At 57.2% G+C, this 15,704-nt stretch overlaps 2 protein-coding genes across 2 annotated transcripts; one reads left to right on the top strand and one right to left on the bottom strand.

The window, feature by feature from the left end:
• The first annotated feature begins 1,049 nt into the window (after nucleotides 1–1,049).
• On the top strand, nucleotides 1,050–7,072 carry AP1S1 (adaptor related protein complex 1 subunit sigma 1). Its single transcript, XM_065892329.1, has 5 exons — nucleotides 1,050–1,177; nucleotides 3,015–3,193; nucleotides 3,814–3,922; nucleotides 4,908–5,045; nucleotides 6,298–7,072. The coding sequence occupies exons 1-5, from the start codon at nucleotides 1,175–1,177 to the stop codon at nucleotides 6,343–6,345; spliced, it is 477 nt and encodes a 158-aa protein (XP_065748401.1). The 5' UTR covers nucleotides 1,050–1,174; the 3' UTR covers nucleotides 6,346–7,072.
• Nucleotides 7,073–8,547: 1,475 nt separating this feature from the next.
• On the bottom strand, nucleotides 8,548–10,398 carry VGF (VGF nerve growth factor inducible). The gene has a single exon (XM_065893634.1). The coding sequence runs from the start codon at nucleotides 10,396–10,398 to the stop codon at nucleotides 8,548–8,550; it is 1,851 nt and encodes a 616-aa protein (XP_065749706.1).
• Between the last annotated feature and the right edge of the window lie 5,306 nt (nucleotides 10,399–15,704).

Raw genomic sequence — 15,704 nt, forward strand, 5'->3', positions numbered from 1 at the left:
CTTCATTTTTTAAATGAGTAAACGGAGGGTTAAAGGACCCACCTGAGACTATACATCAAGTAGAGAGCAGAGACCAGATTGCATCCCAGGTTATTAGGCCCACCCCCTTGCAACTAAAGCATATGACCTCCATAACAAAGAGTAAGAAGAAAAGAATGCAAAGTGGAGACAGGTAGAGCCTTACCAACATTTGCTTCAAGTGCTACTCAAAAACAATAGCATCATTAGTTACCAACAATTATCTAGAAATGTGCCATTAAGTTTTCGGCATGACAAAATTTAAGATTTTCCTCTTATCCATTTATATGCAAACTCCTTTACTACGTGGACACACACACACAAATATACACACTCACACATGCACATCCTCAGTCAAAAAGCTTGTATTACAATTTACATCCTTCTCATCTTTACACTTGTGTCTGGGTTACGACTGTCCCTTTTTAGCTTTAACCCATGCCAACTTTTTAAGATTCTCTTTACTTCTTTCTCTTTCGCCTTAATCATGCTTCTCCCCTTCTTCCTTACATCACTTTTCTATCAGCCTCTCCTTTTCTCTTTTTATTTCTCGTCTGCCTCATTACCTACACCTTTCTCTTACTTTGACTGTTGCTGCATCTAGCAGGTTTCCAGTAGATGTCTATTCTGAGCTCCATACTTCTCTCATGCCTGCCCCACCACCACCCTTTGTCTTTGCCTTCCTCGTCATTCTTCCTTCCCTACAGACAATTCCCACCCTGCTCCCTCTCAATCGCCCACGCCCCTTCCATTAAACCACCCTACTTCCTCACAAACTCCAGCGGTCACCTTATCCACCTCTCACCCCTTTAACCGCCTTTCTCCCCCAAGGTTCCAAAGCGCGAGGACCTCATTGTCCTCCTCCCCCATCCTCCAACCAGCCCACAAGACAGCCTTGTTACCATGACGACAGGGCTACTCAAAGCTGAAGTCAAGGACCTGGTTGCCATGGCTTCCGCTTCTCCACCTCCAGCCCCGCCCGCGCGCTCCGCAGCGTTGGCGCCTGCGCAGTACGCAAAGCCTTGGTTCTCTGAACCGCGGCGGACGGGGCGGGGCTTCAGGAGAGAGGGAGGGAAGGAAGCAAAAGGATAAGAACGGGAGTGGAGCTGGCGCCTACGGTGGCCGAAGAGGGACGCGCAGAGCCGGAGGCTGCAGGATGGTAGGCTGTGCAAAGAGGGAGGGGAGGGGGAACCGAGGGGCGTGGGCTGCACCTGCAGGGGTCCTTGGGGCCGCCCTCGGTGTGAGCCGCTCTTTCTCCCTCCGGTCCTCAGAGGCCCTCACTTACCTGGGCGGGTGGGCTAGCCGGCCTCGGAAGGAAGACCAGCTGGAAATGGCTTTAGGGAGAAGGCGCGGAGAGGGGGCGCATTTGTGGGGAGAGAGGGAGGTGACTAGGGGGCGGTGGGACCGTCCGGAGCCACGGGGAGCGCGCTGGTCGCGATCCAAGGAGTCCCAACCACTGCCGCAGGGAAGTCGCCCGAGGAATGGGGGCTCCCGGGCCTGTTGGCGGAGGGAGGCAGCGGGGGTCGCAAGTCACCAAGACCCTCTGTCCACGTGCAGCCCAGAGCAGCGGCGGCCGGCGGGAAGGGCGGTGTGTGCGAGGGGATAGTTTCCGGGTCCGAGGAGTGGACGTCCTGCCTCACCTAGAGGCGGGGGTGAGGTGGGGAAGCCAAGTGGGCTCGAGGTTTTGCTCTCGGGGACCCAGGCTTTGGCTTCCCGGTTCCGGTGCTCTTGGCTCTCCGGCCCCCACCCCATCCTCTTTCCGGAACTCGGGCCTTCCGTCTTCCTGCTCCCGGCCCACCCCCCATAGTAGCCGCACACGGCTCCCTTGTGCCCCTCTGTTGACCACCCGCCACGCTAGAAGCGCTTCCCCTTCCCCGCCACCAAAAAACCCCCAGTTCTCTCGAATTCTGATCCTTAGCCGTCTAAACTAGTGCTGTTCCGCACACCCAGGACTCCGGCCCTGGTAATGTACACGGAGAGAAGAGCTCCAGGGGAGGGAGATGACTTCAGGATGTGGCCCGGACCCGCCCACCCCCCCGAACTGGGAAGCTGTGGTTGCACGGGGTAGTGAGGGCTCTGCACTCCCCAGTCCACCCCCCTGGGCTTGTTCCACAAACATTCCCTAGGCGAGCCACCCTGAATGGCTGTGTCCAAACTGAGGGACTGAAAGGGAAATTGGTCACCTGGTATCTGGGGAGGTGTGGGCATTCAGCAGGAGGCACCCTAAAAGGAGGAAAAGAGGAATATGTCTGGCCAAATGCCTGGAGGGCCGAGGAGAGCAGAGGGTGGAATCCGGGGCTCCCAATACCATGTGCTAACGTAAAGAATACCCGTGAGCACAGGACTGGCACTGGAGGGCAGTGTGCTGGGGACATCAGCAAGGGTGTATGGCTAGGATGGGGTGGAGGATTGAGGTAGCTTCTTGAGAACAAAATACCTGATTTCAGCGTGGTGGTGGATAGAAAGAGCAGGAAAGAAAGCAGACGTCTCTGACATCAGCTATGGGCTTCTTGTCACCGTGATAGCATTTTACCCACCTTTGGAAAACAGGATTAGGAAACAGGAGGTCAGGAAATAATAATAATGATACCTAATGTGTTATAGTACTTCCTACGTGTCAGGCACTGTTTCACGTATCAACTCCTTCAATCCCACCTAACAACTCGGGAAAGTAGGTACTTTTATTATTTCCATCTTACACACAAGAAACTGAAGCCCAGAGACATAAAGTAATTGCCCAAGGCAAATTACTCAACTACTAGAGCCAGGATTTGAACCCAAATGACAGACTCAGAAGCTCTGACACCCCCTACAAGGAAAGGCACCTGCTGGTGGGAGTAGCCAGTGTTGACAGCAAGGGCTGATGTTTTGAAGAAAGTAGGAGCCGTGAGTAGAGAAGAGGTAGATGGGATGGGTTTGGGGCTGTGTATTTCTGGAGGAAACCAGCTCAGAGAGCCACATCTCTGACCCTTGGCTCTGACTCCCCCCCACCCCAGATGCGATTTATGCTGCTGTTCAGCCGGCAGGGGAAGCTGCGGCTACAAAAATGGTACCTGGCCACCTCAGACAAGGAGCGAAAGAAGATGGTTCGGGAGCTCATGCAGGTCGTTCTGGCTCGCAAGCCCAAGATGTGCAGCTTCCTGGAGTGGAGGGACCTCAAAGTTGTCTATAAGAGGTGACTCCCCACCTACTTTCAGACCTGCCTGGATCCTACTTGATTGGGGTCTGGGATGGGTTCACCTGGCCAAGAAATAGGCAGTCCCTTAGGTCAGGAAGAGCTAAGGACATCCGGAGGGCAGCGATGAACTCCAGCCGCCTTTACTTTCCAAAGTCACCTTGAAGAAATTCTTGTTCCCTTTTGGCTTTGCTTAAGCCTGACACCTACTTCATGCACCTACCTCTGTCCCGAAGGCCCCATCTTGTCTATTGCACACGTCCCTGGCAGCCTCATTCAACAGCCATAGATCCTGCGCGCGCGCACACACACACACACACACACACACACACGTGCACCAACCCTTTCCAGTTCCTCCTCTGAGCAGGTGAATTCGTGGCTCAGGTTTTTGCTGAGTCAAACTGAACAGGTCAGAGGTCGAGAGGGAAAGAGCTTGCGTCTGTGAGAGGCACTAAGGCAGAGTGAGTTACTGTTTGCATACCCTGGGGCCACCCCGCCTGTGTCCAGTAGGGGCACAGACTGGGAATGGGGGGAAATGAGAGGTTTGGGCACAAAATGCTTGGGTCCCAAAGCAGCCCCAGGAGCCATCCCAGCCATCCCTCCCGTGCCCCTGTCCTCAGATATGCCAGCCTCTACTTCTGCTGTGCCATCGAGGGCCAAGACAATGAGCTTATCACGCTGGAGCTGATCCACCGATACGTGGAGCTCCTGGACAAATACTTCGGCAGCGTAAGTCTCCCCATCCACCCATTTCTATACGCAGCAATCCCCTCTTTTTACCAAACTCTGGGGTCCTTCCGGTCTCTGCCCTGGAAGACTCAGGAGAGGGGAAGTTGGAACAGTGAGAACAGTAGTTAATCTCCCTCTTTAAGCCTTAAGCCTATTAGCCATGCCCCTTAATCAGCCCTGGGGGTGGGGGGCGGAGGAGGGGGGGGACCAGAACATGCCACTTAGTCAATCCATCTAGAGCTCAGCTCAAACTGCTCACACAAGGACAGAGGCCATGTTCAGATTTTTATCAATGGTTCCTGACCTTGACTTTGCTTTGGAATCTTCTGGAGAGGTTTTTTTTTAAAAATAGCGATGCCTGTGTCTCACCCCTGGAGATTCTGAATTAACTGATCTGGGCTATAGTCTGGGCACTGGCAGTGAGCTCAGATCTCAGGTGGGGAATAGTAATAACTCCATAATTTGTATTCCACTTAATAATTCACACAGTGCTTTCAGGTTCTCCTGATCGCTCCTCATTCCGTCCTATGAGTAGGTGTCGGTGTCTCCATTTTCAGATGAGAAAACTGAGACTCAGAGAAATTAAATGACATGTAGAGTTAGCTGGTTAGTGTCACAGCGCTGCTTGGAACCGAAGTCATTTACCCCATGATCCAGAATCTCCTTCCCTGCCCTGTCACCGTGCCTAGGGAGGGAAGCTAGCCCAGCCTCTGGTAGGAACTGTGTTGCAGATCTGGGGGGAAGGCAACAGGAGTCCAGGGTAGACTAGAGCAACTAATGTCTCATGATCACAGAGAAAGAGGCAAGAGAAGGAGAAGGAAAAGCCGAACCAAGGACTAAGGCCTAGGGGCTGGGAGGACATAGACCTGGGGCAAGAACCCAAGGTGGGCAGGAGTGGTCACGAAGGCCGTGGAACCGTGATGAGAAGAAAGTGGGGTGGAGATGCACCTTGACACTCAGCTCTGCCTCCCCCCCCTCCTCCCAGGTTTGCGAGCTGGACATCATCTTCAACTTTGAGAAGGCCTACTTCATCTTGGATGAGTTTCTGATGGGGGGTGACGTCCAGGACACCTCCAAGAAGAGTGTGCTGAAGGCTATCGAGCAGGCGGACCTGCTGCAGGAGGTACGGGCCGGGACGCTGAGGGGTAGGAGGAAGAGGACCAAGGCCAAAGGCACCCTCCCTGCTCCGGACACCTTGCCTGCGGGCCCCAGCTGCCCCTTCCCACCCTCCCTGTGGCGTCTGGCCCCCAAGGCGCCTGGTTGGCCAGCTGGCCCTCAAGCCCTAACTGCTCGGGGTGGGAGGTAGTGGGGGTGGCGGACGGCCACCTGTGCCAGTTCCCCCCTCCTTCTCCCAAGACCCAGGGTATCCCATCCCAGCCAAATCGCCTTTGTCCCACGCTACTCTTGGCATTTAGGGTTGCTCAGAGAATTGGAGAAGGGGCACATGATAGATCATTCTTTCTTTTTTTTAAACACACACATACTCAAAGCCTCTGCTTCTCAGAAGCAAAATTTTGCCATGGGGATTTGGGGGTTGGGGTTGAGGGCGCCTGGTTGTTGATTCTCCCTTCTATCCGGCACCCCCGCCCTCACGCCATTACTGCCTGCCCCCTCTCTGCTGTGCCACTGCTGAGCCTTGGTGCAGGGAGATGAGTCACCGGAACCTGCAATGATGAGCAAGCCGGCCTGAGCTGGCTCTGAGGAGGGGGAGAGATGGGGGGCGGTGGGGGGGGGCTCATCCCTGCAGAAGGAGAAAGGGCAGAATCCAACTTGCCATCTCACTGGTTCAGCTCCCCCATCACACACACACATGCACACACACTCGTACACACGTGCCCTGGCACTCACACACCCACCCTGTTGCTAGTGCTCTCTCAGACCCTAATGACTCATCTCTCTGCAGTCTGGTCCACCTTTCCTCGGGGACCTGATGCCAACTTCTTACTCCCTCCCCGCACCCAACCATCTGCCGCCCCCAGCCCTGGGAAAGCCAGTTTCCCAGCCCCCAGTCCCAGTTTTACTCCCTCCCCTTCGGATACTAAGGCCGAGCCCCTTGCTTGCCAAGCTCCTGGCTTTGGGTTCTCTGGGTGGTGGTGGACTCAACCTGGACCCCACTCCTTGCCATGGTTGGCTCTGGGGGGTGCACCTGGGAGGCGCTCCTGGGAGGCTGGAGAGCTCCCCTGAAGGGTCCCCAGCTGTTCCAGCCTTGGGCTCACGTTGGCTTCTCTCTTCCCTCGCCGTGTCTCCCTGTGTCTCCCTGTGCTTCCCCCTCCTCTGTCTGTTCTTACGATTGCTGTCTTGCCCACCCTCCACTCCCTCACCCTGTCTGCCTCTCCTGGCGTCTCCACATCACCCTCTGTCTGTCTCTGCCTTAGGAGGATGAGTCGCCGCGCAGTGTGCTGGAGGAGATGGGTCTGGCCTAGCCTCCGCCCGGGGCCACGTGGAGATGTGGGGAGCTGGTGGAGAGGCAGGGCATCGGTGGCCCTTTTCTTGGTGGGACCCAGCTGCCCCTCCTCTGCTGCCTCACCTTCTTTTGCCGTGAGCTGTGGGCTCAGGACCCTCAAACATTCCCTCCCTCCACCCCCTACCTCCTGTTTCCCCTTTTCCCACTGAAGGTTTTAGGAGCTAGGAGGCAGGAAAATGTGACCAAGTTGGGGGTGCTATTTGGCTTTCATCCCCTGCCTTTGAAGAACTAATGTCACCCCAAACTCCCCCCCACCCTTATAACTGTAAATATATAAATATGTCAGGTTAAAGGGAAAAGGTTTTCAGGGCTCTTCTCTTCTCCCTGCCCCATAACCTACCTCCAGCCCTCCCCGCAGCCAGCCAGGGCAGCTTCTCTGCCTGGGAGGGGGACCTCCGTGTCTCCAGAGGGAAGTCCTTTTCCCTCATCTGTCTCCTCCCCTTCCTTCTTGGCTGCAGTGGGGCCTCCGTTCAGTTCCAGGGGAGGAGCGACATAGTTAATTTTTTTCTAACCTTGCTACTTTGAGGAAAGGGAGGGCTGGGGGAAGGGTAGGCTTTACAGAAGACTGGGCCCTGTCCCTCCTTCACTCCGAGTTCCCAGTGAGGCAGGAGCTAAGTGGGTGGGGTGGGGAAAGTGTCTGATTTTTTTTTCTTTTCCTCTAAAATAAAAGGAAAAGCATTTCTGGACTTTGCCTGGCTTAGGCTCTGTGAAGGAGGGCTGCTGCGATCAGTCAGGACGGGAAAGCAACACTGCCCGTTCCACTCGTCCCTGGAACTAGGGTTGCCAGATTTAAGGCCAAAAAAAAAAAAAAAAAAATGAAGATACCCAGTTCAATTTGTTATGATAATGAATAATGTTTTTAGGATAAGTGTGTCCTGTGCAAATGTATTCATTGTTTATCTGAAATGCAAATTTGACTGAGTGTCCTGTATTTTACCTGGCACCACCCTCCCCCCAAACAGATTTGTGAGCTCAGTGTCTCTCTGACCTCAGTGACCGCTGACCAAGGTGCCTCCAGCTCCCTGAGCTGCCTTCAGACAGGGAGGAGCAACTCCTGGGGACATGGTTTCACTCCTCTGAAGTTTCTTTGTGGTCATTCACCTGGTTTAGTTTCATTTGGGGAGGAGACTCAAGAGTTCAAGGATGTATCCCAGCCTCTATGCTCAGAAAAGGCTTGAGAAGAAGTTAAAAGCAGGATGTTTCCGTGGCCGCCAACCCCTCCTCCCCATATGTCTTGTGAGGTACATAGGACCAGGGAATTTAGGGAGCAGTTAAGGGAGGTGGGTGGGTAAGGTAGAGCAGGGGTGGTGGGAGCCACCAGCACTGCCTAGGTGGCCCTGAGATCGTGCAAAGAAGGATTTACTAGGTGGCTCAGAGTTGTGGCACCGTATCCGCTCTGCATCTCTCTGCCAGGGCCTGGGGACCTGTGACTTTAACCCCCAAGCTGGAAGTGGAATTTAGGGTTTCCTAAAGGATGTGAGCCTATTCTGCGCCCCCTCCCCCACGCCGAATACGGTTGAAAGAGGTTCTGTCACTCAGCCTTCGCTGTTGAGCAGGAGATGGGTGTTGTGGATGGCGCTTCTCTCACCGCCCCTTGGGAAGGACCACGCAGGCCCAAGGGGACGGGTGAATAACCGAGAACAAAGTCCTAATAAAATAGTCACTTTTATTTCTTAGCAAAACTATTTCCTCCGTGAGGGGTATTTACAACAGAGTAGGGAAAGAAGGGGTAAATTCACAGCGATCCGGAGAGGGTGGAGAGGCTCTTGGGAGGCCCAAAGGACGGGAGACAGACACTTCTTCACACAGTTAACTGGAAATCCTTTTTCCGGTTTCAAACCGGGACATCCCGAGAGGGACTAGGTGGGGACGGGGCCCCGCGGGGGCAGGGAACTCGCACAAACTACCCGCCCCCCCGTGCTGGCCCCGAGACACCCGTGAGTGAGTTTGGGATTTCGGGCTTCCGACGCACGAAGAGGTCTGACAGGTCCCGGCGTAGCCCGGGGGCGGGGCGCCCCGCGGGCGGAGGGGTGGACGGGGGCGGGGCTGGGCGGCGGCCGAGGGCGGGGCCGGGCGCATGCAAACACTGAGAGGGGAAAGGAGCGACACGGAGGGGGGTGGCGGCGCGCGCGGCGGCGCGCGGGGGCGGGGCCGGGGCCGGTCACGGGCGCCTGAGCAGCACGTGCTCGATGTAATTCTCCAGCTCCTCCTGCTCCTGCAGCCGGCGCTCCTCTGCCTCCGCCTGCTCCTGAGCGCGCCGCGCCTGGGCCTCCCTGTCGGGATAGTGGCTCGAAGGCGGCAGGGCGTGGTGGTAGTGGCGGCGGCGCGAGGCAGCGGGTGGCTGCAGTGTTCGCGGCCGGATGTAGTTGGGAAAAGGGTGGTAGGGCCCCGGGGGAAACACCTCGTCCTCCTCCCGATCCCAGGGCGGGAGCACCTCGTTCCAGTCGGGCAGCTCGTCCCGAGCCGGGGCGGGGGAGAGGGGCTGGGGCTGCGGGGAGCGGGCGTGAGTGGGGACGGGGGCGGCCCGGGGGGGCGGCACAGGCTCGGGAGGGGCGTTCTTCTTCCTCTTCCGCTTCTCTTCCACCTCCTCGATGATGCTGACCACGTCGTCCGCTGGCAGGTGGAGTTTGGTGGACAGCTCAATGAGGCTATCGATTGTCTGCGGGTCCATCTCTTCGTCGTCGTCGTCCTCCTCCCCGCCCTCCTCTGCCCCTTCGGCCTCCTTTCGTCGGTGGCCAGGCGTCTCCTCCTGGGAGCGCTTGTCTTCGGCTCCGGCTTCCCCGTCCTCCTCCTCGGCAAACAGTAGCGCGTTCTGTCGCGCCCTCTCCGCCTCCTCCGCCTCCGCCTCCGCCTCCGCCGCCTCCTCATCCTCTTCCCCCGCCCTCTCCTCCCCGCCGCGTCTCTCCTGCTCCGCCGCCTCCTGCCCCCTCTCGGTCTCTCGCTCCTCCTCCTGCTGCAGCCCCCGACCCCCCAGGCCGCGCTGCCGAGCCCCGCCCTGCAGCAAATACTGGAGCAGCAGGTCGGAGGCGAGGTCGGCCAGCCGCTCTTCCTGGGCCGCGGCCTGCCGTGTGGCCTCTGCCTGCCGCCGCCCGGCTTCCACCTGCGCCAGCCCTTGCTGTAGAAGGCGCTCTCCCGCCTCAGAGCCGCCCAGGAGTGAGGTCTCCGGCCGGCGCGCCTTGGTAAAGGGAGCGCCCAGGCCTTGGTACGCCTTGGACAAGGGTGCCAGTGCCTCACCTAGGTGTGTTTTGGGGGAGGACACTCCTTCCCCGAACTGGTGGGCTTCGGGAAGGGGCCCGCTCTCGGGCATACGCGCCTGGAATTGCGGGGGAGCAGGCGGCGGCAGGGCCGCGCGCTCCGGGACGCGCGCCTGGAACTCTCCCCAGGAAGCCCGCCACACGCGCTCCGGCCCGGGGCTCTCCAGGTTGACTCGGGTCAGCGTGTGCGTGCGGGTTTCCGTCTCTGCTGCCGCCGTCTCTTGCTGGCGCTTGGCACTGCTCGGACTGAAATCTCGCAGTTCCTGAAGCAGGGAAGCTAGCGCCTCGAGCTCCTCGGAGGGGTCGGCCGCCTCGGGACCATTCTCCTGAGTCTGAGGGCGAGGCGGGGCCGCGGGCGCCTGGGTCTCTGGCGCTGGGAGACTGTGGGTCTGGCTGCGCACGGTCTCGGTCAGCAGAGCTTCTGCTGCTTCTTCCTCTGGCCGCTGCTGAGAGCCGCCAGGCGCTGGGGGCGAGGCCGGGCGGTCGAGTGCCTGCAGCAGCACCGCGGCCAGCGCCCGGGGATCCACGCCCTGGAAAAGCTCTCCCTCGTCCTGCGGCTCTGAATTCCTAGCGGCTCGGACCTCTGGGGCGCTAACATCCTTCGGCCCGAGCACTGCGTCCCCGGCTACCGGCTCTTTATGCTCAGAGCTGGGGGGAGGTGGCTGAGCCTCAGGGTGCCCCGGGGGCGCTGCTCCCAACCCCTTGGTCAGTAGAAGGAAGCAGAGGAGGACAGGAGCCGGCAACCTGAGCGATTTCATGACCGAAGGGCTGCCGGAGACTGTGAAAAAATAGAAGTGACCAAAGAAAGAGAGGGTTTCTGTAAGAATTTTCCGCTCTCTGATTTTATATTCCCTTCCCCCACCTTTAATCAGGAAAGCCGGGGCTTCCCTTATCCCCCTAACCTTACCCTGAAAAGGGACGTTTAGGAGCAAAGGAGGAAGATGTGCCGATCTCTGGAGTCGTGTAAATGGGAAAACGCCTGCAACCCTTGCTCCCCCGGTGCCTCCTCGCCCCCCTTCCCTGAGCCAGCTCACTGGCAGCGCCCACGTACTAAGCAGCAAGGATACGGGGAAAAAAAAAAAATCTCTGCTCCCTCCCCACAGGACTCCCCGGATGGTGCGTGGGCGACTTCAGCAGCAAGAGAAGAGCGGCGACTCCCCCATTTACCAGGGACCCTTCCCGGGGGCTCCCCGCTGTGTTTTCAACACTCCCAACTGGGGGAGAGAGGACCCTCCCTCACGCCCACGGCTGCTGAGGGTTTGAGGGACGGACAGCAGAGTATTTACCAGCTGGTGCCACGACGCGGGAGGTGGAGAGGAGGGTCGGGGCGGGGTGGGGACAGGGGAAGATCGGGACTCGTCCGCCTCGGCTCCGAGCGGTGGCTAGGATACGAGCGATGGTCGAGGTCTGGCGTCCAGTGGGCTGGGCTCAGCTGGGTCCGCGCGGCTCCGGGAGACTCGCTCGCTCAGGCTTCAGCACGCTGGACAGCGCCCGCGCCGCTACCGCCTTATAAAGAGGAGCGCGCGGGGTCACGTGGGAATCGCCCCGCCCCATTGACGTCAATGTTCATTCATGGGGAAGCGGGCGGGCGCCTAGAGGCGGGAGGCCGCCCAGCGATTGGAGGATGCGTGCCTCTCCCGGCCCGCGCCTGCGCGCTGCAGGCCTCTTTGGAGGGGTGTGCGCTATCCTGGCACCAGGGAAATGAATGAATGAAGGAATGAATGAATGAAATGCTGAGGCGGGCGGGGCAGGGGGGCTATGAATGAATGAAGGAGGGACGAGGAGAAAAGGATGAATGAATGAATGGCAGAATGAATGGAAGGGTGGATTCAGAGACGCTGCAAGGCGGGAGGGTGGGTTACAGAGCAACTTGCAGCGGCGGGAGCCCGACGAGCGGAATAGGGTGGGGGCTCTCCCAGCGTCTGACTGGGCCCCATAGGAGATCCACACTGGGAAGGGGGAAGAGAAGGATTCCAAAACTGAGGAGGGGGCCAGACTCCCCATTCCCCGACTGCACGGTGCGTGGGGAACACGCCCAAGGACGGCGTGAACCTGAGAGAGGAGGGATGGTTCTGCGCGCCTGCGGGCGCTGTCCGCGGATCTGCGGTGCGGGATGCGGGCCCTGGGCCGGGGCACATGGGTGGATCTTGAGGCTTGGGTATGCTGTCGGAAAGGATCCGAGTTGGAAGAGATAGGGAAAAGACTGAGGATGTGTGTGCCTCTGTGTCGTGTCTGTTCATGGTCTGTGCGTGTCTCGAGAAAAAAATGTGTGTCTGTCCTTCTGTCCGGCTGACTCTGTTGGCCCCTTTTCAGACCACCTCTCCCCACCACCCTCCTGCTTCTTCCCCTCTCGCTGCTACCCCCCAAAGGACGTTTGGAGGACGAGAGCAGACCAGGTGGGGAGGGGGGTGCGCAGGTGGGGGGTGACTCAACTCCATCTCTCTCCATTGCTTAAAGGGAAGATTTAAACGCGATGGAGGGGGGCGTGGAGGGTGGGAGTGCAACGTCAGAGATCGCCGCTCTCTGCCACCAGACCCCTCGTCCGCATCTCCTGTCAGAGGGGTTGGGATTGGGGGCTTGGACAGTTAGAGGTTCCGGGGGGATGGGGGGCGATGACGCACAGATTGCGCAAAGAGAATCCATCAGCGAGCCGGGTCCAGTGAAGGGAGACCAGCCGTGGGCGGGGGTGGGGGAGGACGGAAATGAGGAGGGGGGCAGGGGAGAGGGGAGGGAGGCAAGGGGAGCAGCCACTGCAGAAATGAACGGGAGGGAGGGAGGCTGGAGGGGGGCTGCGGTGCAGGGAGAGAGCTGTGCGGGGGCGTGGGCAGGGAAAGGGGGGGGAGTGGAATGACACATGCCAGACACACAAGGACTGCGGACACGGGTGCCTGTGGGCACACACAGGGCACCCGCGCCCTAAGACTCTGGAAACCGGGATCAGAGCTGTATGTCAGGAGCTCAGAGACCTTTTCAGAGCCAGTCCTCAACCCCTTCCTCATCTCTTCCTAGCACTGACCCTCATCCTCTCCTCTCTCTCTCTCTCTCTCAAACTCTCTCTCTCTCTCTCTCACACACACACACACACACACACACACACAAACACACACACACACACACACGCTCACGTGCCTTCCCTCTATAGCCAGCAGTGGCTTCTCGGTTCCATCAGTGGCTCCACTTTCCCAGAAGAAAACCCATCAGCTCTGCGGGGAAAGAGGTGGGGAGAAGTAGAGAGAGAGGAAAGAGAGAAGAGATGGGGGCAGGAGAGGGAGGCAGGCAGGCAGGCATCTGGAACAGGTAAAGCATCAGGCTAAAGAGAAAAAAAATAGGAGAACCAAGGTGACTGTGAAGATGCCAGAGAAGGAGAGGAGGGGGCAACAGACCTGAGATTGTGCCTCATCCCCTCCCCAGACTATCTAGGACATCCCTCTGCCCCTATGGGTTCCCCTCATTCGTCTTCCTCCTCAACCCACTCCCCTTTATCCTCCCTGCCTGGTTACCGAGAGCAGTGGAATGGGGGGGGGGTCACGTTACCTTCCTGAGGAGGATGAATCAGAGAGAGATGGCTCAGACATCTGTTGGGGGGAGGGGAAGCCATCCAAGAGAGAAGGAAAGAGGGAGGGAGGGAGGCGAGGTGGGGGGGAGGCAGCCTGAGAGGCTGATGGGGCTAAGAGACCAAGTATGAGATGACAGAGATGGGCATCTAGAGAAATTGTTTGTGTTCCTGTGGGCTTGTATATGTGCACATGTATGTACATACGTGTGCATTGCGTTTGTGTGTGTCCGAGATTAGTGAAACATAGGGGGAAAGAAAAAGAAATGGAAAATGGTGGGACCAATTGTGTATTTAATCAGCTAGAGAGTGGATGGGCATGGTAGTGTTCCAATTTAAATATGTAATTTTCTCTTCCAATCTGCGGAGCTGTGTTTTTGCCTGTTTCCAGGTGTCTCTGTAAGTGTGAGTGTGTGTGGGTCCTGATCCCTCTGAGTGCCTGTATACCTGTGCGGTTGGGAGTTTGAGTGCATCCAGTCTGGGTATCTGCTGGTGTCTGAAAATTGTGCCTGGCTTGGTGTGTCAATAATACGTGTGTCTTTGTGCACTTATCTGGGTCCTTCCATGTCAATTGATATATGTTACAGGTTATGTGGACTGCTATGTGCTTTTGATCTTTCCTGCCCCTCCCCCACTTACCTTCACCTCTAGATTTCTGTGCAGAAAAGCCTCAGTATCCTAGCCACTCATCTGCAACCCCCAAGTTCAAGTCTTGCCCCGCGTTTTTTAGAGTGTTCCCTCATTCCTGCATTCTTCCCCAATGCTTTCCTCCTCCACTCTGCCCAGAAGTCCAGGGGAGCTTCTCAGAAATCGACATCCCAAGAGTCTCAGTCATTATGACACGGGGGAGGGGGCAGTGAGATGGAAGCCAGGGCAACAGATTTGGTGATTCCACAATCTGGATTGTGTCTGCATGGACTCTGAATCTCTGGGTCTGTTTCTGCCTCTCTCTATCCCAGTTCCCTGCCTGGGTCAGCTCGTTCACACGTACCCCACCTCTCAAAAATGTGCTATGCCCTTCACACCTGGCTGCCTCTAGGGGCTTCTGGAAAAGAGCTGGACTGGGGACAGGTCCCTGGAGTTTGGGAGAGGAGGGAGATGGCAGGAAAGAAAGAGGAATGAGAGACAGAACTGGGAAAGGCAAAGCTGAGAAGGGGACCAGGAGGGGATGCCTGGTGTCTGCTCTGAGATGTTTGTGTAAATCCGTCTCTTTATCTTTGTTTCTGAATCTCTCATACTCTCCAGGAGGGTAGTAAGAGAAGATGGGCTCCAACCAAGTAATGATCCAAGCTGAAGATTTGGAAAACCCAGGGAGGGGGTAGAGCACTGGGTCTTTTCCCTGAGAAGGTTTGGGAAAGAAAAAGAGGGCAGGGGCTTGGGGGTCCCCGCAGCTCACCTCCCCTCTCTTCCTCCCTTCCCCGCAACCGGTGACTCACCTCTGCAGCCTTTCAATGCGTCAGCTATGAGGGGGACAGGCAGGGAGGGGCACTTTATGAGAAAGGCAGGGGTCTCCACCTTGAATTGAAAGAAAGTGCTGAAGAACCCCGTGGAAATGACCCCATTAGAACACATCATTGCCTATCCCCTGCCCACCCCAGTTCAGGAGGGTGGGGAATCCTGGGAAGGGGACTGGGAGAGGGCTACGGGCCACTGGTGGGTCTGGGAATGATGAGTAATAAAGGGGTGCTCACCCTGATTTTTAGTCCCAGGGTCCCATTCCTTCATACCCCCACCCACTCCTGGGTGGGGGAGGGGAGACCCAGCAAGCTGGGGGAGGGCAAAGCCGCAGAGATGAGTCACCAAGAAAGGAAAAGAGAAAGAGGGAAAGAGACAGAGATGAGGAGAGACACAGAGACAGCCACTGGAAAGACTGAGAAAGGAACACACACACACACACACACACACACACACACATCTGAAGGTGGTATCCACAAGCTAACAGGAGAAAGGAAATTTTGTACTTCCATAATCCTGAACCAGCCTCCTCCAGCATCCACCTGTCACACAAACACACATACAACAGTATCATTCAGAGTTACACTGATATCCTGAGACACACCCACTTACACAAACACAATGTCACACCTAGTCCAGCAGAGTCACCTGTCCAGGCACATGCTGAAGATGTGACCAGTGTAATGGCGGTTCAGGTTGAGAGCCCTCGATTCCTTTTACACAGGATGGTGGGAAGGCATAAAAGCCCTAAAGGAATATAACTTCAAAAATCCAAGACTTACAGGCTATGCCTTGCATACGCGACGATACACACAGTCCCCTGCTTCCCCATCCACACGTACATAGTAACCTATCAAGCGCCTCCTCGTCAAGAAGCCACTTGGAGTACCTGATTTTGGGGTACGCCAGGCCCGTAGCCCCGAATATATCCCACCCAGACACCCCCTGATTCGTACACACATGTACAGAAACACAGACACACAAAGACGCCCATGGACACACTCACACGGACGGAAACCACCTTGCGCTGCCTTGCCCGCGTCCGCACACGTCCTG

The sequence above is a fragment of the Phocoena phocoena genome, chromosome 15, assembly GCF_963924675.1.
Source record: "Phocoena phocoena chromosome 15, mPhoPho1.1, whole genome shotgun sequence".
Taxonomy (NCBI): domain Eukaryota; kingdom Metazoa; phylum Chordata; class Mammalia; order Artiodactyla; family Phocoenidae; genus Phocoena; species Phocoena phocoena.

Bases quoted from the DNA above. Each gene is read 5' to 3' on its own strand.
- AP1S1 (XM_065892329.1), top strand. The intron at 3,923-4,907 runs GTAAGTCTCCCC...CCCTCCTCCCAG, and splicing joins TGGACAAATACTTCGGCAGC to GTTTGCGAGCTGGACATCAT. The intron at 5,046-6,297 runs GTACGGGCCGGG...TCTCTGCCTTAG, and splicing joins AGGCGGACCTGCTGCAGGAG to GAGGATGAGTCGCCGCGCAG.
- VGF (XM_065893634.1), bottom strand. From the start codon at position 10,398: ATGAAATCGCTCAGGTTGCCGGCTCCTGTCCTCCTCTGCTTCCTTCTA.